General features: G+C 42.4%; 1 protein-coding gene across 1 annotated transcript in view; it reads right to left on the bottom strand.

Annotated features, from left to right (window-relative positions):
• Nucleotides 1–906: 906 nt before the first annotated feature.
• The window catches only part of LOC134035194 (cadherin-12-like), a 61553-nt gene continuing 36428 nt past the window's right edge, over nt 907–26031 (bottom strand). The window contains exons 4-12 of the mRNA XM_062480108.1: nt 25073–25192; nt 23370–23537; nt 22149–22336; nt 12940–13193; nt 10791–10927; nt 6979–7100; nt 5015–5126; nt 3634–3885; nt 907–2183 (exon numbers count right to left, since the gene is read on the bottom strand). Coding sequence (XP_062336092.1) covers nt 1684–2183; nt 3634–3885; nt 5015–5126; nt 6979–7100; nt 10791–10927; nt 12940–13193; nt 22149–22336; nt 23370–23537; nt 25073–25192 — 1853 coding nt within the window. The 3' untranslated portion in view covers nt 907–1683. The remainder of the gene's footprint in view (nt 2184–3633; nt 3886–5014; nt 5127–6978; nt 7101–10790; nt 10928–12939; nt 13194–22148; nt 22337–23369; nt 23538–25072; nt 25193–26031) is intronic.

The raw sequence follows: 26031 nt of genomic DNA, 5'->3' as shown, positions 1-26031 counted from the left end.
TATGTGCCAGTTTCTCTCATACTTATGCAAAAGTGTATGTGTGTGGTGGAGGTGTGGGGGTGAGGGGGTTCCCATAGTGCTGATGTCTATGTTTGGTGTCTTCGTGTCTGCACACTCCAAGTGGGTAGACAGACTCATCGCAGTGATAGGACTTAAGAAAGGACACATTCCAGGGTGACACAGTGGTCTTTCACTGCAAACACTGATATAAAAAATGTGTTCATAGTGACAAGTCAGATATTACAAAATGAAAGAAAATGAAAAGGGCTGAACAGAGTTCAGTAAACAAAGTCACACTGCGGAGGTGAAGGGGGGGGGGGGGGAGTTAGATGTTAGAGTGCCTAACATACTACGTAATAACCTACTAAACCTAAAGGCAACAGTGGAACCTAATCCAAGCTAAGATTTGCTGACTAATTCTCCATCTTGCTTTCAGTGTTACTCCTGAGTTAGGACATTTAGTTTACTAGCAGAGACCCATGGCTGGTCCTTCTCTGAACGTCTATCTTGGTGTGAGCTTGTAAATCAAGGGGTTCTAGTAACGTTTCCTGTAAAAGCAAGACTATATTGTTGATGTCAGGAGTTGGAGGGTAGATGCACCCAGGCAATAAAACAATGTGTCAAACTGCCGAGATGGGGATAAGTAGATTTAGAGCAGAGGCATTTGAGAAGCTTATGCTGTGCCTTGTGTGTGCAAAGATTATACTAGATAAGGATTGGTGCACAATAAATATATCACAAAAAAATAAAAAAATAACTGCCCTGTAATTCAACCAGACCCAGCTCTTTTACAAAGCTGAACATCTGTGTGTCATACATCCGTGTATCAGAAAAGTTAAAATACTATTTGAACTTCATAAACACTGCACAAACTGTAAGATTTGCACCTTTTGATATTTTTTTTTAAGTGGGTTTATTAAAAAAAAACAGTGTTATTACATGACTCGACTGTATTATTTAGTTTAGCCCTAAATTATCTTTTTTTTTTACAACAAGTACAAGTCTATACATCTGACCCAACTGACTGAAACTTTCATTTTCCATGTGGGTCTTGAATATTTACAAAAGGTGTTCAAAAATAAAAAGTAGACAGTGATGATTAAGAATTAAATATATAAATACATAAACAATATGAAACAAAGAAAAGGCAATACAGCCAATAAATAAATACAATAATAAATAACATTCAAAATATCTTTGGCCAAACTAGGGCCACTTAGTGTAACTGTCCTCATAAAGTTGGGAGAGACGTGCCTTTGAGGTTCCGTGCACTCCATGGTCAGGTGACCACCTTTATTTTTAAGTGTTCTGAGAGAGAGATTGTAAATTGGAATAGACTGGATATGTGCAGTGAAAAAAAAAGACTAAACAAATCTATTGAGGCACTTTTAAGGATGTTAAAGAAAACACTAGCATTTTCTTTGTTTCTGTCTTAATCCCCCAATCAGTAATAAAAAATAATAAAAAAATAAGACAAAGCAACATTCACTATAAAAGGTACTGTAATTGAAAGCCTTTCTTTTTATCAAACTACTCCCCTTTTGTACAATCTTGGGATAGCAAACAACAATATGGAAAATAAAATAAACAGCTACAAATCTTTTTTATAAACCATAAAAAAAAACGTTCTAAGCCAAAACAATCCAATTTCATGTCCATGTTTGGAGTCTACAAGTAACAACATCAATGTGTGTTCTCTGTCATTACTGTCTCTGACTGTTCTCCAAATATCCCTGCCAGGGTTTTAAAGCGCGGCCCCCATTCATTGAGGTAATCGTAGTCCTCGTCGACATCCGCGACCAAAGACTCAATGGAGCTCAGCGATTCAGCCACCGAGCCCTCGCCCTCGTATGCATACGTGGCCAGGGAGTCATAGGGAGGGGACGAGTTATCCACATCATTTTCTTTCAGACGCTGGGTGATGAAGTCACGGATGTCAGCACTGTCCTGGGACACGGGGGCTTTAGCCCCAGGTTTGGCCTCGGGCTTCACGTCACGCCGGTACAGGTTCTCCTTGATGACCTTGGGGTTACGGAGGGTGCCCATATCGAAGGCGTGGGTGTCCTCCTCGCCGCCGCCCTCGTCGTCATAGTGGATCACGTTGTCACGGATGTCCTCCTTCGAAGTCATCAGGGTCTCCTTCTTCTTCTGGCGCCTCAAGCCCACGTAGAGGACCACAATAACTGCAGATGGAATTTGGAGATTAGCCCCACATTAGAATCTGAAATCAGTGACACTTTGCAACTGCCTATGTTTCCTGTCAAAAGTGATGGGATCTCAAAGAATGGCTCATTAGTAGCAAACATGACAATAACGAACAGCATAATACTCACAGACTCTATCAAGCGTATCAAATATGCTATTAGTTAGTGGCAGTGCAAATGTACAATCATGTGGATCTATAAGTCAGGGGTTACCCCTATTGAACACACACTAGTCTAATAGTATAATTGGAAAGGGAAAGTAGGATCATTCTACATAGTTACATTTCTTTCATCCAATCAATATAGTGCAGGAAACAATGCCCATATGAGTCTTTAGAGTAATATCCAGACGGGAGAGCCGTACAGAGAAATTATTATATTGAAATGAGTAAATAAATAGTTTCCGAGTGTAAACCCAATCGACTTTATTAGAACTGGCATACCATTTCCTCTCCATCGTCTGTTCCAATCATCTTCTGGTTTGACAGACTTGATGCAGTGTGCTAGTGCCCCCCAGTGGTACCCGTCTGTATCTCACGCAAGTCAATATTATCTATGCGCCTTCCTTCAGTGATGCAGCTACAGTTGTGCGGGTGTGGTTGGTGAGGAGAGAACAGCCTGTTCTTGTTGATGTAAGGCCCTTGTGGTCGACAGTTTGATCCCCCCCCCCAAGAAAAACTGGGTCATCTTGACAAATCCACCACAATAACGGGAATGATGTCCAGGAAGCATTCTTCCTGTGTTCTGATTATCTTTGAGCACAGTTTCTATCTTTAGGACGGCATGACATTATTGAAAATCGGTGGTGCCAGCCTAACCCTGAGGGCATGTTGGCCTGCACTAATTACCTTTTCCACATATTTCACCTTCACAAATCCACGCGTGTACTATAGGCCTACTTTGTTAACCTCCAGATCTCCTTTGTAGGAGTGTAAAGGCATTAACTGGCTTCAAATGTCATTAAGATTCAGATCCCCTTGTCTTAACCAGCATACTGTGAGCAAACTCTCTGATTGGAAAAGAAATGCTGGAGAGTTTAACGGCCACAGATTTAGCTTCTTTGTCCCCTCATCATGGTCAAGGCCACACTTCACTGAGACCATAAAAAATATATTGTTTTAACAACCTACCACCCCACACATACTACGGTGGAAACGAGGCCATAAAGACTTATTTACATCGTCTGTGCTATGCAGATGAGTTCCTCTGTTTAAGTGGTGGAGTCAATTTTAAAACTCTGACCTTGGGCAGTAGGGTAAGTGTCTGTGTGTGTTTGTTTGGGAGGAGGTAGGGTTGGATCTGGCTGACATTTGAATGTACTTTCCACGATCAGATCAAACGTGTTCACTTCAGGTAAAATTGTAAGTCATCTTTAAAAAAACACAGCCCAAAACATTTTCAAAAGGTAAATCAAAGGTAATTAATTCACCCAGTAGAATCACGATGCACAGAAGGATTGCGATCAGAGCTCCTGTACTGAGTCCCACAGGGAGAAAGATGGCCTCTGCGCTGCAGGTGAGGAGGGAGCCGTCCAAGTCACAGCCACATACACGGATGGTCAGTGTGCTCGTGCTGACCTGGACCGGGTAGCCTCGGTCCTCAATCTCCACCAGCAGGAAGTAGATTTCTTGAGAACGTCTTCTGAAGCCACTCCTCCAGGTCACAACTCCGGCTGTATTATCTGTAACACAAAAATATTATGCATGCATGCACACACATACACACACACACTTTAGAACTATGGATATGGCATGACGGTATAATCCTTCTTTATACCGAATATACCCTTTACTAACATCAACACATCACACATTGACAACATAAAGGCATGTGAAACTATATACTGTTCTAAAGAGCAAAAGCCTGGAATAACTTCACATGGTGAAGTGCCTACAGAAAACTTATTTTAGCCCCACAGGACCGAGTTTATCTTGTCGCTGAGAGCCCAGGGGAGTGCTTGTGATTTTATGTGTTCATTCGTCCGACATAAACTCCGGAGAAACAGCGAGTCAAGCACTGCTAAATAATAAACAAACACCAAGGGGGTGTGTGGTGGGGAATGCGGCCCTGGGTGTGATGTTGGTCTGAGGAATAGAACAGGACAGTGGACACGAGCCTGGGGAGAAGTTTCAGGCTGGACCTGCTCAGGCCTGTCCACCGGAGCTCCACTGTCTGACCCCTGCCAGGGCTGGTTCCACTGACGAGGCTTTGGACTCTCTGACATACAGGGGTCAGGCGTTTTTTAGCACACCTAGCATGTTACGCTCAACCTCTTTTTTTACCCCCTTCTTTTTCACCTGTCTTCGCCAGACCTGCCCCCGGAGCTTGCCTGTCCTTATCAGATCTCGACCCTCTATCTAGAGATTGCGTCTGGCAGCACCCTGGCATGCCCAGAGCCGTGAAGAGCCAGAGACGGTGTGTCCATGAGGGAAAACTGGATCAGTGGCTCAACCCAGGACTCGTGGAGGTGGAAAAATGCATTTGTCTCTCCAACTTCTCTATGCCACGTCCTACTTTTTTATGAGCCTCCCTGCCTGCAAGACTTCAAAGGGCCATCTTTTATACCCCATGAGAGGTGTCATTATGCTTTTCTAGAAGAATACATTTGTCTTTCATGCATTCTAGAGCTGTATCTCTGTTTATTAAAGATGTAAGCAACTTGTTTACAAATATTGGCGTCAATAAGACTGAATCATTTATTACAGTAATGATCATAGCCACATGATGTGTTTTTCATATAAACCTGGGATTGATTTACAGGTCTGTCATACAAGCTAAAAGTGAAAACATTGAGTATGAGTAAAACTCACTTCCAAAATCCCGGATGGAAAAATTCTTGTTTTCATCCTCTGGTGACTTGAACGAGAACTTCTGACCAATGGGAGATAGATCTTGGTCCTTTGCGCTAATTGTTTGAATAACCTGTGGAAATGCAAATATTTATAATTACAAAAAATACAAAGAATATTAATGAAAAGAGTGCTCAACAAATGATTGACTACATTTCCATAGATAAAACAACTGTAGCATACTGTATGACTATTTCATTTAAGTATTTCATTCTTTCCAAACTCCTGTTTACCACTTAATCACTTACATTAAAAGCTTAGTTGCTTTGTATAACCCTTAAATGGGTTTCTGGGATTTAAAGAAAATATTGAATTTCCCTCAGCAAGAAAGAAACAGATGGTTCTCTGTCTGTTATTTAAATAATGCTTAGACAAATAAAGTTCTCTCTCTTTTGGGAAACCCTCTTTTAAGTTTATATTTTTTTTGACTCACTAAATGTGTTCCAAAAATTTTAAAGTATTGCATCAATATTGAAATCTAGCTCCTTTCAACATTTTCTCCAAACTTCTTCCAAGTGAATATATTCCCAGACCGACTCCTATGAATACGTAATCAAACTCTGCCAAGCTTGCTTACAACTAATGCTGGCTCTCCTTCCTGCCTCACAATAAACAACAATAACTGTCAGAGAAAGATTATCTCTGGACCAATGTCCATACAAGATAAGGTGCAAATATGGTACATGAAATATCAATCCTTTACTGATCTAAAAAAACAAAACAATTCAAGATCTTCTACATGCATGGTTCTCAATACAATGATCCCCAAAGCAACATGCTGTGAATATTTAAAACACAGTCTGTATTTTGATATCCATGGCAAACAATAACTTTTATTGATGCTGTGGTACTGATTCAGTAGTTGCTGTTCCAGTCCAAGTAACTTAGAAACAAACTTTTTTCTCAGCAAACCCCTGGCATACTTCAGTTGAACATCACAGTTTGAGGCCTCGCTTCTTTTTCATGTATTCGTTCACTATGCTTTCACATGGACATTTGAGTTGTTTCCCTCGCTTGGAACCATGCTGGTTATAGATTACTTATCATGGGAGGTTGCGGCACAGCAAGACGTGCTTCTGAACAAGGGGGCTACCTGTATATGTTCCTTGGCAGCGCGAGCAAAGCCAATCATCAAGGACAACTTATGGTGGGTTTTACAAGTGTAGATCAGCAATTCTTTATTATCTCCCAGCTGTGCGAAAAAACTGCTGGATCCCATGCTGTGAAAACTACCAGTATGGAAGAAAATTGAAGTCAAAGACAGCCCCCTCCACGAAAGGATGGGTAAAGTGAGGGGTAAACAACAGCTATGATTGATGTCTGTATGGTAAGACAACAGTCCAGTTCAAAATTGAAAGTGGTCACACCATGGGGTCTCATATGAAGACAGGAAAACCACATCCGAGGATGAGCAGAGAATCCTTCATTTGGGATGGGAGAGTCTCTAGCTGTTTGATCAAGCGCCAACCTTGCTCTTGCTCAGAACGCTAACTGCATGTAGATATCTGCTAATGGGCTCATTTGTAGGCACAGGTGGTTTACAGTGCGCACAAGCAATACTCTGCTGCATCCCAAATATACAGTGTCCTCTGAACTCGCCCGCTCATGTTTAAAGCACATCCCGCCTGGCATAAGCCACACATGCAGATGGTTTGAGATATGTTCAGACCTGGCCCACAGTGGCACATATGCATTGTGGTTGAAAATGGGTATTCCTTTCCTTAGTCTCATTTCTATCTTGTCTATTTGTTCACAATCACAGCTATGTCAAAACCATCCCTGCCGACAGCGACACGTGTTTGGACACACGTGTACTGCACACACACACACCCACCCAGCTATGTGCACATGTGCACACATGAACAAATTCACACACAGAAGCATATTGGCACCCACATGCACACACTCCCGTAATGACAACATACCTGCCCTACTTTGGCATTTTCACACACATAGGTGTCGTAGGGAGTGGACAGCTCAGGGGGAAACTCATTAATGTCCAGGACATGCACAGTGACAGCCACTTTGCTTGTTAGAACAGGACTATCTGAGGAGCAAAACCAAAAATACAACACATTAGTATATATATATATATATAAATACAGAAGTAAAACATGATACAACAGCAACATAATAATTACACTGATGAATTGGATGAGTAGTACAGAGTGGAATTACACTTTGTATTACCAAATAAAAAGAAGAAAGTGGAGAGAGAATGAAATGGAAATCATTTGGAAATTGATTACACAGCCCTGACATCCGGTGGTTATATTCTGTAACTGCAACCCTGGAATTTGCATACCGTTAAAGATTGAGTTAGCTGGCACATGCTTCAAATGTTTTAACAACAAACAGTCATTTTTAAATGGTCAGAGAACACTAACCAAAGAATTTTCCAGCTATATAGCCAGCTGTATAGCCAGCTGTGTACCTGTCCTTGGTTGTATGTCCATTGTGCAGGTGGATATCCTTTTAAAAGCCAGCACAAGCTGGTTTTCATTTGGCTTTGCAACATATTTTTTATCTTGGGAGTGCTGCAGAGATGCAAGGCACATATTAATTACTGAGGGAAAGGTCTCTGGGGAAAGGCCAACAATAACCTGTCTTACTTTTATGAGATTACAATATTGTTCGAGCTCTGGGGAAATATTCTTTTAAATGCGAAAGTCAAACTAAAGTAAACTTCATGGATTTAGCGTGAAAATGGGCTTTGCTCTCTAGTTGGGGCTTAGAGTCTGTGTGTGTGTGTGTGTGTGCGTGTGTGTACTTTGCATTTGTATCTATGATTGCATATGTGCTGGCTGTGTGTGGGTGTGTAGATGTGTGTGTATGTGTGCGCAGTAGGAACATCTCCCCAACGGAAGGGCAGATACAGCTATGGCTCAGTTAGTAACCTGCCTGACCTTGATGGAAAAAGCAATCTTCCCACCCAGGTAAAAATGACAGAGTATGGGATTTGCTGTGTGGCAGTGACCGAACCACAAACATTGATGCTCTGCCAGAAGAAACCCTGTGATCTCTTTCTATCAAGGTCCCCTACGGTTTCCCTTGGCCTCGAAAAAGTTTTGTGCAACAACTGCAGATTTGTGATGACAGAAGGAGGAAAAGTAGACCTTGATGAAAGGGTCAAAGTTGTACAGCAGGACAATGCGATTGCTTATGACTCAATTCAGAAAAAAAGGTTGAATGGTACATTATCCCAGGGTCTATATAGAGTTGAAGGGTAAAGGCATTGAAGTAACTGATTTGCTGATTTATTGATTGTGTCAATGTTTGTATTCACCCACTAGATGGAGCAATGGTATAGTTGGATTACTTAAATCTATTAAACATCAGCATTTTACTTAGGTGTACATAATCTTGGAATAGACTTGTAATTTTAAGACATACTTGAATATAATTAGCTAAATGACTAAATGTAAATGTAGCTATCACACATGTTTTCATCAAACAGCCTTTCTATATGTAAATTTAGTCTATATCTAATTTCCACATAGATTTTATGGATTAACTGACTACGAATGCAATACAAAAACATGATTGTCTGACTCATCAGTTTGTGCATGTTTACCAAGATGCACTTCAACACCTAGAAGGTATAAGAAAAGAAATAACATGCATACAAAACCAAACTGCAAACACGTAGACAAGTAGACAAAGACGACAAACATGCACGGAAACATTGTCCCAGCAAAGACAAGTGTCAGTATCAAAAAATGAAAGTGTGAATGAAAAGGTTTTTCTCTACTAATTTAGGAATGGTCAATGGATATAAACTCCCACAGTGGCTTATACGTTTGCAGCCCACACATTTACTACAACGCCTTCTGCGTCAGTACTGTGAAATGTGTGCCTCAGAGGAGCTGCAGACAGTGGTCTCATTTTGCTGCATGACTGCAGTGTCTGGCAGCGGTTATAGAGATCTGAGAGACTTCAGCCACTGCCGGCATCTTCTTTAAAAGAAGGTTAGATGTCCATGCAGGTAAAATACCTCACACAAGCATGGTAAATGTCACACAACTCCCACAATGTGGGATACTTTAATTACCAAATTGTAAACGGACAAACAATAACAGATGGTGTAATAACTGAGAGTGAGAAGTGGAAAGGGATCGACCGTGATGAATCACAGAGGATGTGATAAAGGTTCACACGGAAATGCTGGGAAGATTTAGACTTAGATAATAATACACATTTTGAACGCAGTGTAGTCTGGGGACAAACAGTGACATCTAATAGAGAGCTCTTGTTGTGATGTGTGAGATTAATGTGAATGTCAGCAACTGTTTTTCCATAACTTCCTTCCCCCATAGATTGAAATCAATGTCCCGACTGTATATCACGCAAGTTTTAGTACATATTCAGCATCCTTATTTTCTGTCTTCACAGTAGCAATAATGGTATTCCATTTGTATTCCTTTGGGGCAGTTAGGAGGCCTTGGCTGAATTGTCTTTTCTTTGTTGGCCCTTAGCGTGAGGAAATGTCAGTTCACACAGATATGATGGCAGCGAGATGTATCACTGATAACAGCCATCAAGGATCCATAATGTGCTGCTTTGCCAAGCTGCAAGGTCACAGAAAACTGATCTGAAGTGAAAGGTTCGGCTACGAAACTCTGATCCCAGAGGGAGTCCCAGATTTATGTATAATGTATGGCTTTCATTAGGCCTTACTGTACTGTACCATCCAGTGGCTGTCAGCATCCGCATGCAGGCACCAGCCTGGACCTGAATGCAGTCCTCTCAGTGGGAAAGAGGACTTTCCAGGAAGATAGTCAGTGTGGGTGTGTGTCTGTGTGTATGTAAGGGATGGGGGGGTGGGGCAGGAGGGGTGGGGTGGGTTTGGCAGCTAGCAGAAGCCTGGACAGGTGCATGATGGGGAGCTGATGAGGTGGGGTACGGTCCCACGGGCCTCTACTAGTGCAGATCCATATGCCAAGTCTGAAACGCATGCGCTGCCCCCCCCCCCCCCCCCCCCCCCACTCCCTGACCCAGAGCCTTCACCACTGAGGGCCTTCACCAACCACCGACCCACATCTGAACATTAAAAAAAATTCTATGGTGACCTTGAAAGGGGGGGGGGGGGGGGTGCAAAGGGCAGGGGTGGTTGGTGGAGTGGAGGGAAGTGACTAATACCAGTTTCCAAGGCAATAAAACACCCAACTTTTAACTGCCCTTATTTCACAGTCCATCCTAATGAATATACAGCGAGGGTAATTTTGATTGAGCACCAGCCTGCCTCAGAGATAATGACTTTGACGGCTCTTAGGCGATTTGATGACTTGATGACGATGTATTTGCTTATTTATCAGGAAATTTGCTCCACTTCCTTCATAACAACATAATTAGCTTGATGACACGTTTTAAAGTCACAATTTACATCATCTTTTCCACACATGCCATGGGCTGTCCAGCTTTCACCAGGTCATTTGCATGCAAGTTCCAATCCATGAAAAAATTAAATTGTTTTTATACCACACTATACTCACTTTGAAGTCAGGGAGGGCACTAACATATTGTTGAAGAAACTAAGAAGAGTTGAGCTCAGTTAGAGGAGACAATGTCCTGACAGTACACGCTCTAGGGGAGTCATCGTGCTTTATGGTCGCCCGTAAACCAACAGAAATGGGATTGACTATTGGCTTGAGTAAAACCGTGTTAAATCATTCACACTGATTACGACGGAAAGAAGAACAGCATCACCTGCATGAATCACCATCACCATGGCACTTACTAAGTTTGGTGGCCACAATGAAGATGTTGTGCTGGGCGATGCTCTCTCTGTCCAGGAGTTCGTTGGTGGATAAAGTCCCTTCTACTGGATCGATGTCAAAGTAACTGTCCAGGTCACTCTTCCAATCAATGGAATACCTGAATACAAAGTAAAACATTGCCATATTCTCACCATAAATAACTGGGATGGATCCACACAGATTTTGCTTGTTGGCATATAAAAAAGGGTGATGTGTGACTAGATGGATAGTGTGTAATAGTGATCCATTTCCCCAATAAGATAGCTGACAGAGGCACACAGCACACAGTAAGGGGATAATGAAGAGACAGTTATGTTATGCTGACCAAATGTCTTTCAGAGCACCATAAATAGTTTAAAACATTAATTTCCATATTCTTGAGAAAATATATATCCAGGGCTAGTAAGTGTTCATTGAATAGTTGCAGGGATCCAAGAAGTTGGCAGATTGTCCTGCTGGTGTGCCCTTACCCTGCTGCATCACTGTAAGCTGGCTCTGTGCACTTGCCCCATTTGAATGTGAAATGCTCTCATGGTGGTTCTGAATTTGAATGGCATGTGATGGGGCATCATGAATATTCATAATATCTGGCTCTCCTAGTACTGTCTGATGTGTGTAGAGCTTGTGTCAGTCATTTGTAGACAGAGGCGTAGCCACATCCTCCTGCTCTTTCGTATGCATGATCATGTATACAAGAAACATGTGGAGGAGCTATGTACTTTGTGTGTTTTGTCAGTATTTTTCAGTGAGATTAGCAATTATCCTGGACCTCTCTTTAACCCTGTTTTGTGAGGAGCCTTGATGTAGACCTGATCTTGCCAAAAACATTCAGCCTCATTCTTTTTGATGAATATTACACAAGAACTCTGATCACTTGTTCAAAGACTTCAAGGCTTCTAATCTATCCTTGGGGTACAGCTCCGAAGGTGTTTTTTATAGGTAAATCTCAACTACCATCAGTCAGCTTAGAGTTCAATGAAGTTTCCTTTTTGACAGTTGTCTGTTTGAATCTTGTAAACATTGTGTCTTGAAGTCCTATGATAATTGATCATACCATTGATGTTTTAGTTTTTTTCAAACTTGGATGTCTATACTCTTTCAGTGTGAAGATTTTTTGGGAATATAATGTATTATTGGACAGTGAAAGATGTACAGTGCTCTGTAAAGGACATCTTAAACCAACAGTTACAACATGAATACTTCATGCATATTTGAATACATATACAGCATGACTCCATCTCAGATATTGTTTTTTTTCCCTCCATCATTGCACATATCTTTTAAAAGTATGACAAAGTGGTAAAGCTTACGACCACATATATAAATCTCCCACATCTTCATGACCTTTCAACATATCAGAAAGATATGAGTGAAATGCCTAAGAGTAATATAGACTTGAAGTCTCGTTCGTGAACATTTGAGTATAGGAGTGGCTGCAATATTTATGCCTTTTGTTTTTTTTCCATGGAGAATGATTCAATGATCTGCACTCCAGAATCAGGAAGAGTAGGTTGAGTCAAACTTTAAAAGCGCAATCTCCTATGCATGGAGTGGCATTGGACTGTTTTGAAGTAGAGTGTATGAATCACTTCTCTGATAGGATGAAACATGAACAATGTCAACCGATGAGCTTGTGAATAATTAAATCCCTCCAGATAAAGTAAAGTACTAAACAAAAGAGAGCCATCGCTTTTTGTACCACAAACTCTGCCTGGGCTTTTCCATTGTCTTTTATGGAATTAAATATTTATATTAAAACAAATATACCTCTTGATGCAACCGGAAGTTCTTTGCCATTTGTGGCCCACCCCTTGTTGTACATCTTGGAAAATCATGAGTAGAAAAACTCAAAAGCAATCTGAGCAGAAAATAACTGATAGACTAAAGGACAAAACATTTTTCATAAATGTTTTAACAAAGCACACTGCACGGGACATACGTGTCCACAATGCAGTGCTCTGGCTGTATTTAACATACAAGTCTGTCTGTGTGTGCCAGTATGCGTTTGCATGTAGATGAAAAAGAAAAAAGAGACAACATTAAATGGGTTGCATTGGTACTGTACAAGAACCCCACATTCAAGCCACCTCCAATTTGTATGTGGACCTTTTCCTAACACTTGAACTGTACCTTACAGGACTGCTGCTGGCGTCTAAGTCTTGAGCAGTCACAGCTCCGATGATGGTGCCTACTGGCGTGTCCTCATACACATCCATCATGTAGGAGGGCTTATTGAACACTGGGGGCTCATCCACATCTAGAACGTTAATCTTGACTGTAGCTGTGTCCTTAAAGGCCCCAAAGCTGTGGAACCGCGGGTCCACATGGGCGTTGGAAGCGTCCACCTTGAAGGTGTAGGACTTCTTGCTCTCGTAGTCCAAAGGCTGTAAAAGAAGGAAACAGACGAGGAGGATTATGTGTTCCACAAAGAACTTTTGAAGTTAAACAACTTTTGCTGTTTTTGTTCTCGTGCTGCTCTTCGTGCTGACACACTAAAAAGGTACTCCAAATCCAAATGATGCTCTTTTATTTGGAGTACCACAGCACACCACATAAATTGACATTAAGGCAGTGTTTGTGTCAATGGCTTTTGACACATTCCAACCATTTGGTTTGGAATGTTATATCTTCAAATTTGGTTTCCCCACTCATGTGGCTTGAACAGACCCCATAAAGGTGTCATTGAAAAATACCATTATAGCTTTTAAATCCTCTGTAGTCTCTTTAAAAAAAAGTCACGAAGGAATGGATGGATCATCAAATAGGCCTAGACCTTCCCAAAGCCAAAAAACAAGCGTGAGATAGTCAGGCTGACATGTTTTGTGGTTCAGTCACACGCGACTCTACGCAAAATCCAAAGACATACAGGTTCTGACTCCCTTGTCTCTCACCATCTCAGCACAGGGTCAATTAGCTAGTGCTGAGAGTGCATGGCAAGCCGTGTCTGGGGCCGGGAGAGGTGTAAACATCCGACGGCAGTGACACCCGTGCTTGTGCTTCTGCCCGTCTCCTGCCTTCTCATGTGTGACTGGCCGTGCTCGCATGAGCCTGCCGTCACGCTCCCCTGGCCCTTAGTCACATGAGAGAAATTCCTTTTCTGTGTATTTGAAAATGACTAACACCACAGAGGCAAATGCTATCTCTTCACCCCAGACCCCAGGAAATCCTTTGGCATATTCAAGTTCCATAAGACGAAGGGAAGGGAGAGTGAGGCTATTTGAAGAGAAGACACAGAATATGCCAGGCAGAGGGTTAGCCACAATGCTCTTTTATGTCAGTGAGCAAACACGGATGGCTATGGATTCATGCGTTTATGCTATGACTTGTTGGTCTGTAATAGCTAGAGGTTGAGGCTATACAGCGTCCGGCTAAGCATTTTAAACCATCAGAGGCATTGCAGAGATCTGACTGAAGGGATGGCAGAAGGTTCCTGTCTCGCCTCCATATCCACGGTTCTGTAACTTCAGCTCTAGACCAGGTGTCGGACAAAAAAGAGGCTGTGTGAAGCAGAGCCAATCTTAGAGCAATCATTGCCCATCAGGCGCCATGATTGGTTTGATTACAGTGAGCCAGATGTAACTCACTGGGCGCAGCTATTGGATCTCTGGACAGGAAATACACTCCGTCGCTTTCAATCTCTCCCAGGGATAGACAAGACAGCAAGAAAGATCACGCTCTCCATGGTAACAACATTCAACACTTTTCTCTGTCGAGTTCCAACCAAAGGCGGTTGCTAAATGAAAAAGGAAAGCGATCTTATCTTATGGAGTTATTGTTAACATATATAAAAAGTACATTTTGTGTTCAGCTGGTAAGGTAAATAACTGCTGATATCACTTTTTTGGGGGGTTTCATTATGGTGAAGAAAAGGCACCAGTGCCCACACATGCAGAAGCATCAATGCAGAGCTCAGCTAAAATCTATGCGCAGGTGGGGTGTTACTGCTGGTGATGGGGGTAGCAGGAGGTATACATGATGCCTCATTAGACACACTCTCACTGGAGACCTGGGGAGATATGACACGACACTCCAACTACACATACACAGGCACTCACACACACAAAGACCCACATACCGCAACTAGGATGTAGACCCAAACATTCTCTGCCATAACTCTGTCTAATCCTCACAAAAGCAGCTACCTAAAGATGAAGACAGGTAGGGCAACTACGCCACTGCATTGGCAGGAATACACATTGGTAACAAAATATGTCAAACAAAACCCGAAAAAAACGATTTTCAAGATTATTAGAGGCAGAATTACTGACTCATGTCTAGAACTAGAGTTATTGCATTGTAGTTTTATTAACTCTGTCCAACTGAAATATTCTTGACTGCTTTTAGTGTGCCTTCTGTGGATATTGTTACTCAGCCAAGGGACACTTTTATCAAGTCTCATCCTCAGCATTTTATAAGGTCAGGAGCTTTTGCTTGTAAACGCCATTGTACGGATTCCTGGAAGTGAAGAAGCATCTAGTGACACCCCTGTCTGCAGAGGAGATGATGTCATCCAAACACTTGCCATCGTAGCCTCCGAAGCAGGACACTGAGGGATGGAGGTCAAAGAGGTCATTTTCACTGAATCGTCACAACAAAGAGACATCCACCATGATTAAATGTCAAGATGGAATCCGATAGATTAACATGGGTTATCTAGGTTAGGTGCGAAAAAATGTCAAGAGCTCTGTTGGCCTTTTAATGTCTCTGACTTCCATGATGGACCCCAGTATTGGCTGGTACTGTATCTTTCCTTAATGGCTTCTGCCTGTAAAAAAAAGGAAAAGCTGGGGAACAGGAACAAAATGGGGTGAAAAGGGGTAATGAGAGAAAGTCTGAGTTAATAAGAAGCACTGCTAATGTGTCAACCCTTGAGTTGGAAAGAATCAAATAAGATCGAGGGGCCAGGAGGGATTCTCATGCAGGAAAGAAAGGATGGCCCAATCACTGGTGCCTGTCAGAACGTATCCCTCCACCTTCTCTAATACATGCCCTACTTTACGCTTGGACCAAAGTCTTATGGGTAAATATGGCCCAGTTCACCCCTTTGGACGTGCCTTGTACATTTCACCACTGTAAAGGACACCCGGAGGAAGAGAATGAGCTCGGCAGAGCAACATTTGTAAAAGGGGGACAGACAGACTTCCTCTCATGTCAGTGCTGGTGCTCTTCAACATCACAACAGAATATGCTTGAAATTCTAGACGCGATGCCGTGCCCTTTGATATGTAAATGTGCACCTTCGTTGCACTGGTGGTGCTACTGAATGGAGAAACCAAGGTTTTTGAATTGAGGGCATTATGATCCTAGGGAATTTGTTATTTTTGAGATTCTAGAGATTAATCAGTGGCATAATCTCACGGGTACAGTGGAGGTACTCGGTGAAATGGGCTTTGAAATGTGTTTTTACCCTTTGTTTAATGTGTGTTAACACAACATTAAGGACAACACAGTTCTTGTAGGCCATTCAAACCAGAACATAAGGTTTATTTGAGAATGTCAAAACCAATTCTTTTTCATCTGAGTTTTCTGGCTTTGATTTGAGGCTGTTGTTGCCCCTATCCCCCAGATCTACCTCCCTTTGCGCGTTTGGAATGTTTCTCCCCTCCCCTCTGCAACTCCCCTGTGCTTTATTTTGGAAACGGAAGACGAATGATACATTTTTAATAGGTTCTTCATTTGTTTGTGTGCCGTTTAATACCACAGACTTCCCCTCCTGTCTGCAGCACCCCACGCCCTCTCTCTCTAACAAGGGGGACGGCCGAGCACTAACACCTTGTGGTAAAGATGGTCTCTTCTTTTGAATGCCACAGTACTTCAGTAATCCTAGTGCTACAGATAATCATTAGCGCCATAATTCACTTGTTAGCGTAAAACATAGGTGTATTTACCTGAAGATGTCGAGCTAAAGATGAAAGGCTGGTTGGAATGGAACAATCCTGTTAAATCTTTAATACGCTCCTGAGTCCTGGAAATCCTATTTGGTATAATATATGTACAATGTCAGTCATGAATCTTTCACTTCTCCTCCCATTTAACTTCTCCTCCTCGGCAGGCAAATCAAATCTGGGCAGTAAACACAACACAGCAGTGACACATTTTTTATTCAGCATGTTTACGGCCATACAAGGCTGAAGAACAGGAAAAAGAAACAACAATGGAGAATACATAATGATAGAAATGTGAAACGGAGAATTCCTGACCCCGCCAACAAAGATCCCTAATGTGTTGCTGTAGACTTAGTGGTTTTTGTCTTGGTTCTAAGAGCGCAGCTTCCATGTGCCAGCCATACTTGACTGACAAAATAGCTCGACAATGTTTCACTAATTATTGTCTTGGTTTATTGCTTTTGCGCACCACACCTAGTAGCTGAGATGCAGTTACATTGCAATGCGGCTAGTAAATACAAACTGTTCCTTGCCTCTAACCATTAAAACACTGTAGACCTATGCACTTCTAATCTTTGATTCTAGTGTACTTCCTATGTGCAGCTTTTTGCACGGTGCTTTTGGATTCAAGCATCTGCTAAATGAAATAAACCAAATGTAAATGGAAATCCCCTCTTCTCAGTCAATTGAGCACACGGAGCACAATGAGCATATCATGAGTGCCTGCCGGGTTTTCTGGGAGGGCCATTAGATGTCCCATTGAATTCTGCGGCCTCTGTGGAGAGGGGAGGCTCAGTTTATTGTGTTTCCATCAGTCACATTGGTCCTTGTCCTTGCAGCTCTATCCCCCCCCCCCCCACACACCTCCAACCCTCGAGCCTGTGGCAGTGATGTGGCGTCTGAGGGGAACCCGCCGGTGCTCCTGTCCACACTGCAATGGAGGGGAGTGAGGGTGAGAGACTGGACCTGCCACTCTAATAGGCTGGGGGTTAGCCAGGAGATAGGCCCCGAGACACTGGTCTAATCTATTACACCCACACAGCCCCGGGGCCACCGAGAGTGTCTCTCATCGCCTCACGCTTTTTTCTCTTACTCACTCTCAGTTTGCATTACTCTGTCTCTCTTTCTTCCGAGCGTTTTCTCTGCAGTTTTCTCTGTTTTCTCCCTCTGTAGACATGCACACAGACACAAGCTCGACCCATAACAAAAGTCCCCTGCCCCTGGCTCTCTCTCTGTTCCTCTCTCTCTCTGCCTCACCCACCCCCTTTTGGATCTAGGTGGAGGTGTTATTTGTCAATGTTGGGTCCCCTATACTGCATCTCCTGCTGTTCAGCTGCATCGCTGCCTCCACCTACTCCTCCCTCCCTCTGTGGGCAGCTTCCACACAATAGCCTAAAATAACTAATGTCAACTCTTGTTTCTGCTGGTTCAAAACCACACTCCCCCCACCTGTCTTAAAACATTGAGAAATATGATGCTGTACAGTATCACAAGTAAACAAGGTCACACGGGTCTTTTTATACTGCACCCCTAGTGTTTTTGTCAAGCCTCTGCCAATATTAGTTTACAGCATGATCTATTATTTTTACCATCCCAGGTGATTATAAACAATGGTGGACATGTTGTTTGAAGTTAAATTCTTCATTCCTTGAGTACTTTCATGCGACTGCAACCTTGTGTGATTTATTTGCCAGACACTTTCTGCCAGTTCCTAGATGAAACACGACATAACTTCTGATGTGCCCTATGGGGGGCACTGTGTCCTCCAGTATTTGAACTTGCCCTTCTTTGGTTTTAATGAGAGCGAACTCCCTTACTAGCCCTCATCTCATTGAAGATGTAGAGCAATTTTCTCAGCGATGGCGTCATTTGTCCATTACCTTTTTAGAGCATAGTAGTAACTCATCTAGACCAATAGGCTTTAATGGTTTGGAGTTTCTCAAATGATTTAGTGTTCAAACAGCCTCCTAATGACATTTCTGATAGTAGAATTAAAATGCTGACAGTGTCTGGCTTTGACAAAAAATAATTAAAAGCTTAATTGATGGCGCAGGGGATGAAAAAGACTACTGGCAGGACATTGTCAGTGGTATGACTTTGAAAAAGTCAAATTGGGGCAGAGTTGGAGAAAATGCAATTGCGAAAAAGTGTACTCCTTAGACGCTGACCACACCCAGTACCAAGTGTTTTAGCTTATCAAATCCTTACTGTTACCCTAAAAGGAATTTTGGGAGAGCTACACATTGAATCATGACCACTGAAACTGACACTAGTGCTTTCTTTGTGGTTGGATTAGGATATACAGTGTTTATAGAGAACAGACATCAGACTCCTGTGTTTAAATAGATGTTCTGGATTCAAGCCAGCAAGGCTTATGCCACACATGTTGCCGTTAAACAATGCTGTTCCTTTTGGCTCAGCACATTTCAATTATGTATATCCGTGGCCCAGCCAACTTGTCTATGCTCAAAGAAGGATGGATGGAAACGCAAGCAGACAAATACACATAAACAAATTAAATCTGACAAAAAGCCTCTTACTAGCACTACCCCAGGATATGTCATTTATGCAGCCTTTTTTTTCCCCCACTCCTGTCGCTCATTTTGTCTTTGGTATTCTTGTGTGCCAGTGTGTGTATGTGTGTGAGTGTGTGTGTGTTTGTGAATCCTTTCTGAAGTTTTGTGTACTGTATGCACACAAGGCTTTGTGTGTGTATGTGTATCCCTCACTGGGATTCCTGCGGTGGATTTGTCTATTGTCTCTCATAATCTTGTATTTTACAGAGTGGAATCCCCCCCACCACCCTCTTCTACTCTTGTATCGGCAGACCAGGGAACAGACGTTTATCCCCTGAACCCATTACCAAGGCTGATCCTCTTATCATATACCAAACCTTGCTGAGTCCCTGGTTTGGGGTCTGCCAAAATTGGCATGGTGGTTAAGGCCCATCTCTCAATCTCTCTCAGGGGAGGTACTGCCACCCCAGTGGACTGGTCCCTATTGCAGTTCAGTGTGGTCAGAAGGCGAGGGAGAGGAGAAGAGAGAAATGGAAACACTAGGTCAATTTACACAGAACTCTCTAGTGAGACATTCCGTGGGCAGGACTTGCCTTGAGTGGTCAGGAACTCCATAAAGACCATCTCCACCCTCCTCCACCTTATGTTTCCTTCACACTCTCACTCTCTCTCCCTTTCCCTACCCCAATAGTTTGCTCTTTTCTTTCTCTTTCCCTCTTCGGTTGCCCCTCAGACATGGGTCGAAGAACATGTCGTTTAGCAAATTACACTGTGTGTGTGTGTGTGTGTTTGGGGAAGGGGTAGGGGACCCACCTGGAGTGGTTCCTTACAACAATGTGTCCCCTCCACTGTGGCTTTGTGCTGTACAGCCTCCCAGTGAGGCGATACATCACAATGGTTCATTGTTTCTGTGGCGGTGGATCAAACGCTGAGGTAAAACAATGGAGGGGACAGGCTTCCTGGGCCATCCATCTAGAGTATTTACGATAAACAAATAAATGTCCTCATTTACATGATAATCTGTCCCTGTCACGTTTTTCTAATCCCATTATTTACAATAAGAAGGTCAGTGTTGAGGATGATCTATGGCAATGCTACTGTCATCATCAGTGCCTGTGTACAAACCCATGCACACACACACTGTCTGAAGGCACATATCCACACACACACGCGAGCACACACACAAACACACACACATGGAAAGCACATACACATACACTGAAGACACAAAATCAAACATTTACTCTGCAGCGTATTTGGAGATCAAAGGTGCACATACCTTTGTATTATTCTACAGCTGGGGCATGTGCTAAAAATGTACCAGTTAGAGAGACACAATTTGATAAAGCAGACAACCAGATGAGAGATTCCATTTCCCCTAGTGCTGTATTCAGTCATTGTCATCAAACCAGACCTGAGAGACATAGGGAACACAAGAAAAACTAAACCATATCCAGAATTCTACTTTGCCTTTGAATTTGATCCAATAATAGGTATTTCTCATGTAACTGGAACAAATTCAAAAGACACCAACAACTTTTCAAATGGAAAGCTATGCCACTAATGTGCATTTTTACATGAAAAAAATGTTTTTCATCAGATGAAGATGGTGCATTGCACCACTTGAGACCCTCAAATGCTCATCGCTCTCCAAATCTTCAGGAGGAATTTCGGCATCAATAGCAGTTTGTTCTTGGAAACTAGTTTGGGTGGCACACCAAGGAGATATTTATCTCTGACACAAAGGTATGAGATAGGACTGGGCTAATTCCACCCGTTTTTACTCATCCATGTGTCATAGATCTCTTTTTAATCAAGGTTGGGAAGCCATTCTTCCATGGGGATAACACAATCCATCTAACCCAATAAAAACCTCATCTGAGTGCAGTAAAAGGCAAATCTATTGCTTTGACATTTATCTTTCCTCTTTCCAATTTTGAAAACAATACCAGATGTTGTTGCTGTTAGATTATGCAAACTTTGCTGTTACATTTTATTTTTACTGTTATACGTCACACTCAGAACACAACAGTTCAGTGTGTCAGGGAATGAATGGCTATGATCACATGAGTACACATATTAGTTGGGCCGTGGGGTGAATAGCTGGGTGTTTGAGTTCTGCTGAGCTTAAGAGGTCAAAGTACTGACAAGACATAAAATGTTAAAAAGCAAAAGTCTTGAACTGCAATCAAGTCCTAATATGAAATACCAACACATTAGGCATCATTGTGGCATTTTATGATGCTTCATTCAAATATCTGCTAATAGTGGGAGAGAGATTAAATGGATCTGCTCAGAGGATGAAGGGAAGCATATGTTGTGACCATGTACCAGTAGGACTACTCTGACAGGTCAAACAAGCCCTGGGCATATTTATCCATTTTGCTAAGTGACCATATGGCCTTTTAAATGGAACCTCAGGCTTGGTGAGAGTATACAGTACAGCGTGTAGCCAAGGCACTTAGGAAAGTTCTTATACAGCACTCAACTCCATAATGGATCACACCCATGCTGAAAACTAATATTAGACGATATAAATAATAATCTCAGGACTGCTGGATCATGGAGCACACATTGCAGAAGCTAAAACTTGGAAAGCTAGCAATTTCGGCTGAATATGGCATTGAAGTCATGAATATGCTGTTCTGTCCAATTACTGTCTAAAACCAGTCGCTGTACACCCCTGTCTGCATCCTGGAGGCATGTCAGTCACCCACTGTCCCTCTAAACTCACTCACAGTTACAATCAGCCACATCCCCTTGTATTCGAAGACAGTTGTTCCCTTTACACGTTTCAGGTGTCAAACAACATGATGAATATTCCACCAACCCAAAATGACCTCTAATCCTGTTGCTAATTCACTTATCTAGACACTGCACTGATAACGACCCGCAGTGCACCACTCAGAGCTGGGATGAATTACTTAGGAGATCCTACCTTCTTGAGAATTATGATCCCTTCCTGGTTGTGTTCATTAGTGGTGATGTCAAACATGGCTCCACCGTCGCCAGGGACGATGTTGTACTCCACTTTGGCATTCTTGCCGATGTCCAAGTCATGAGCTTTTATTCTTCCGATAGTCGAGCTGACCGATGACGACTCTGGAACTTTCAGGTGATAGAAACCTGGCACAAAACCACACACACTTAGTTCATCGTCAAAGTATGTCTACTTTTTCTAGGGGGCATTGTATGTTTGGTATCACAGAACACTGTACATTAATCACGGAACCGTTCATTAGTTTGAACACACAAAGGGGAAAGGGGAGAATACGTATGTGCATGAGAGTGATAGAAAGAGAGCTGAGGGAGAGTTGCAAAGAGTGTAGGGAACCTGAATGGTAGAGGGCGGACATTTGAAGCGACAGGGAGAAGACACCATCCTTGGCCTGGACCCCTGTGCTGTGACAGCATTATGGAAATATCATTTCTCGCTGCTTGACTGCCTGTATTTACATTCTAAGCAGGGATCTCTCAATGGCATCCCAATAGCTTATAAGAGAACGAGCAATGATCTAGAACTATTGCTTTTGCTACTGCTGTTGAATAACATATCTTTTCCCTCTTGAATGTCATGTCACTGTTGAAATTTCTCTCATTCTCAAAGAATGTCCTAACATATTGATAAAGATATTTGCAGTAGTGAAATAACATCTTGAGGTACATGGTACAATGAGTACAATACTACTCACTTTCTTCTCTGGCATTAACAAATACATATTAGACTGTACTGCACAACCTACTTCTCTTAGGTCAGCCCCCACTACCAAACCAAAAATGCTAGCTACATCATTGTATCCATTTCAATAAGGCCAGAACATTACACAATTGGCCTCCTACAGTTTAGAATGGCTTGTTTACATTTGTTTGTTTACTTGAAGCAAATAACTATCATTCACATAAACAGGTCTGTGCACATAACAATGGATAATACAAGTAATCAGAGCCAATTATATTCTGGCCATGATGAATCCATTCTGCCCTCCTCTAATTATGTAATGGTTGTTTGCTAACATAAGACTGCACAATGTACTCATTTATTTCACAAGAGTACCATAGGGTGCCATCGAAAGCAATAATCTCTCAACATCTTCCATACACACAATCATGGTCTGTTGGCGAGGAGTATAAACATAAAAACAATGCAATGAGGTCTTACTTTTGGAAAACCTTGGCGGGTTGTCGTTGACGTCGCTGAGGGTGATGTTGATGGTGGCGGTCCCAGCCAGACCCCCCAGTTGCCCCCCCATGTCCTTGGCTTGAATGAGAACCTGGTACTGCTCCTTCACCTCTCGGTCCATGTTGGGCAAGGCTGTCCTTATTACTCCTATAGGTGGCCCAGTTCAACCAGGTATGGGAGAACAAGATAATAGACCAGGTAAAAGGTGAGCGTTAATGTCCTGCCTGATTCTTCACTTCCTGCTAGGGAGTTCAAATGTACAGATTACCTGCCTGTGAGAAGCCCACTTAGAAAGACCCTGCTCTAAGACGCACATTAATGGAACTCAAGCCGAGTCTGAAATAGGGGTCATTTCACAAACTGGAAACACTTGACATTCAATACCTAACTTTAGTGCAGGTGTAATGATTCACCTGAGGATCTGAGACCTTGAGATCCGAGTCCAGATAGAGCGGAGTAATAGTAGGGTCAATGAGGGGCTTGGCGATTTTATAAAAAGGGCCCAGAGTTTCAGTACGTTCACTCCTTGCTCGTACACTATTATTTGTAAAGAATTTCATATTTGATCCCTTACACCCAGAATGCTCACATCTGTGAGTATGAAATCAAACCTATGTTATTTTGCCGTGTCGTGCCTTATGTTGCCTTCCTAACGGAGACAACGCAGTGAAGAGCAGGTTGGTTAAGACTTGCATTCCCCCATCTCATTCGCCCCCTTCTTTTCTCCCCGAAGTGTTTGTTTGTCTCGATGATGTGTATCTGTTACGCTGGAGTGCCAGGCACCAGCAGGGCAAACATTTGTTTTAACAGTTTGATTTTTCCTCCCATCAGTCTGAAATAGTCTCAGTGTGTGTTTGGTGAATCTCTGGGTGGTGGAGCATAATCTTTGATGGATTCTACTGTTCGTCTCCGTGTGACAGAGATGAAACTATTTTTACACACTTTGAACTGTGTTATCATCGTACGCGTTGAGCTCCCTCGGTGTCAGTGCATCTAACTTGTCTGTGGTCCGCTCTCTTTGACCATCTAAGAGAACCTTCAGAGTTTTTATCAGCTTAAGAAACATATCTACTGGATTTGAACCACAGTAGTGATTCTGTCCTCCCATTATGCTGCAGCCAGATACCAGGACTGCACAAAGTCAGCATAAATGGCTTATGATTTACAATTTAAATTTTCACAGTTGACAAAGCAATGTGTACTACTGCACCCATATTGGATTTGATTAGACTACTACATAAGCAATATCATTGCACGCTGCCGTGCAGAAACCGACCTTGGCCCAATTACATGCAGAAATTTGATATTCCTTATCCCAGTCTTTGGAAAATTGAGCCTTCTGTTATCTGTTGCATTCACTCGTTTATTTTGGGCCAGTCTATGATGTAGTTTGTTTTCACAAGGACAAAAAATGTACCCGTTTTGAATCCATTGCCCTAGGTAGCCTGTGATCACATCAACATATCTCTTCATCATTGCAGGATTGACAGTATGAAACAATTGAGGTTGGCCATGTTAATACGTTGGGATGCAACACAAACAGTACAAAGTATATCTTATGGGATTCTCTACAGCACATTTGATACTCATCCGAAGTAAAAAACACTGTTGTTAATATTTATTCATAAGAAACCTTCAATCATCACGACACTATAACAATGACATGGAGGTATCTCTGTTACCTGACTTGGGGTCTACAGAGAAGTACGGCTGGCCATGGAGGATGCTATACACAACTCTTGCGCTGTTCCCATAGGTGGGGTCGTCTGCATCCGTGGCTGTCACTTGTGTCACGTAGGACCCTGTAGAACAGAAATATGGCTCATGACTTGAATTTAGGATTCATAACATCAGTCAGCTTGATTTGGAGGTCTGTGCATGAGAGGATGGGGGGAGTGAGAGAGCGAGGGAGAGAGAGGACGAGGAATGTGTTTGGACCAGGGAGGTGTTTGGAATACTATTGAGCTGCTACAAAATGTGAGGTACGCATTGCTAGTTTTACTAAGTGGATGTTTAGGGGAAACATAAATCAAAGGCGAAATGCCTCCTTGGCTATTAATTCAGAGAATTCTGCTACCATTAGACAAATAAAAACCCACAGTAGGAATGGAAACAAGATGGCGCACTTCCAGAAATTCTACAACAGGAACTTCGTAATTACTGGGCTTGTTGGAAGAAAGGCTCGTCCTCCTTAAAGTAGCTTGAATCTAAGAAGATATTTGTCTTAATCCACCTCCGATGCAGCGTTTATGGTGTAGTCCAATTTAGCAAGCACACTTCTTATGCTTTAGTTAAGTAAAAGCCATTTGAGCCAGATTACAAAAGGTTAACCCATCGTTACACTGTGTATGCGCTGGCCATATGAATACAGTAGGACAAGGAAAACCTACTGTACAGTACAAACTAATTGCCATTGCAGAATCATGATAATCCCCTTGTTGACTCTAACAATGTGGGCAGATGGTAACAATTGTATTAAAACGGTAGGTGAGAGAGATTACAGTGTTAATCCTGCTTAACAAAGCACAAACCCCAGTTGGGTACAATCAAGCTCATTTGACCAACCTGGTCCTTTGGTTATTACTGTGGTTTCATTTTAACAGTAAATCAATATTATCTGAACAAAGATGGCTGGTTGAAT

This window comes from Osmerus eperlanus, chromosome 15 (genome assembly GCF_963692335.1).
Source record: "Osmerus eperlanus chromosome 15, fOsmEpe2.1, whole genome shotgun sequence".
NCBI lineage: Eukaryota > Metazoa > Chordata > Actinopteri > Osmeriformes > Osmeridae > Osmerus > Osmerus eperlanus.
Note: the sequence above shows the minus strand (reverse complement) of the source record. Positions and strands in the feature narration are given on the sequence as shown.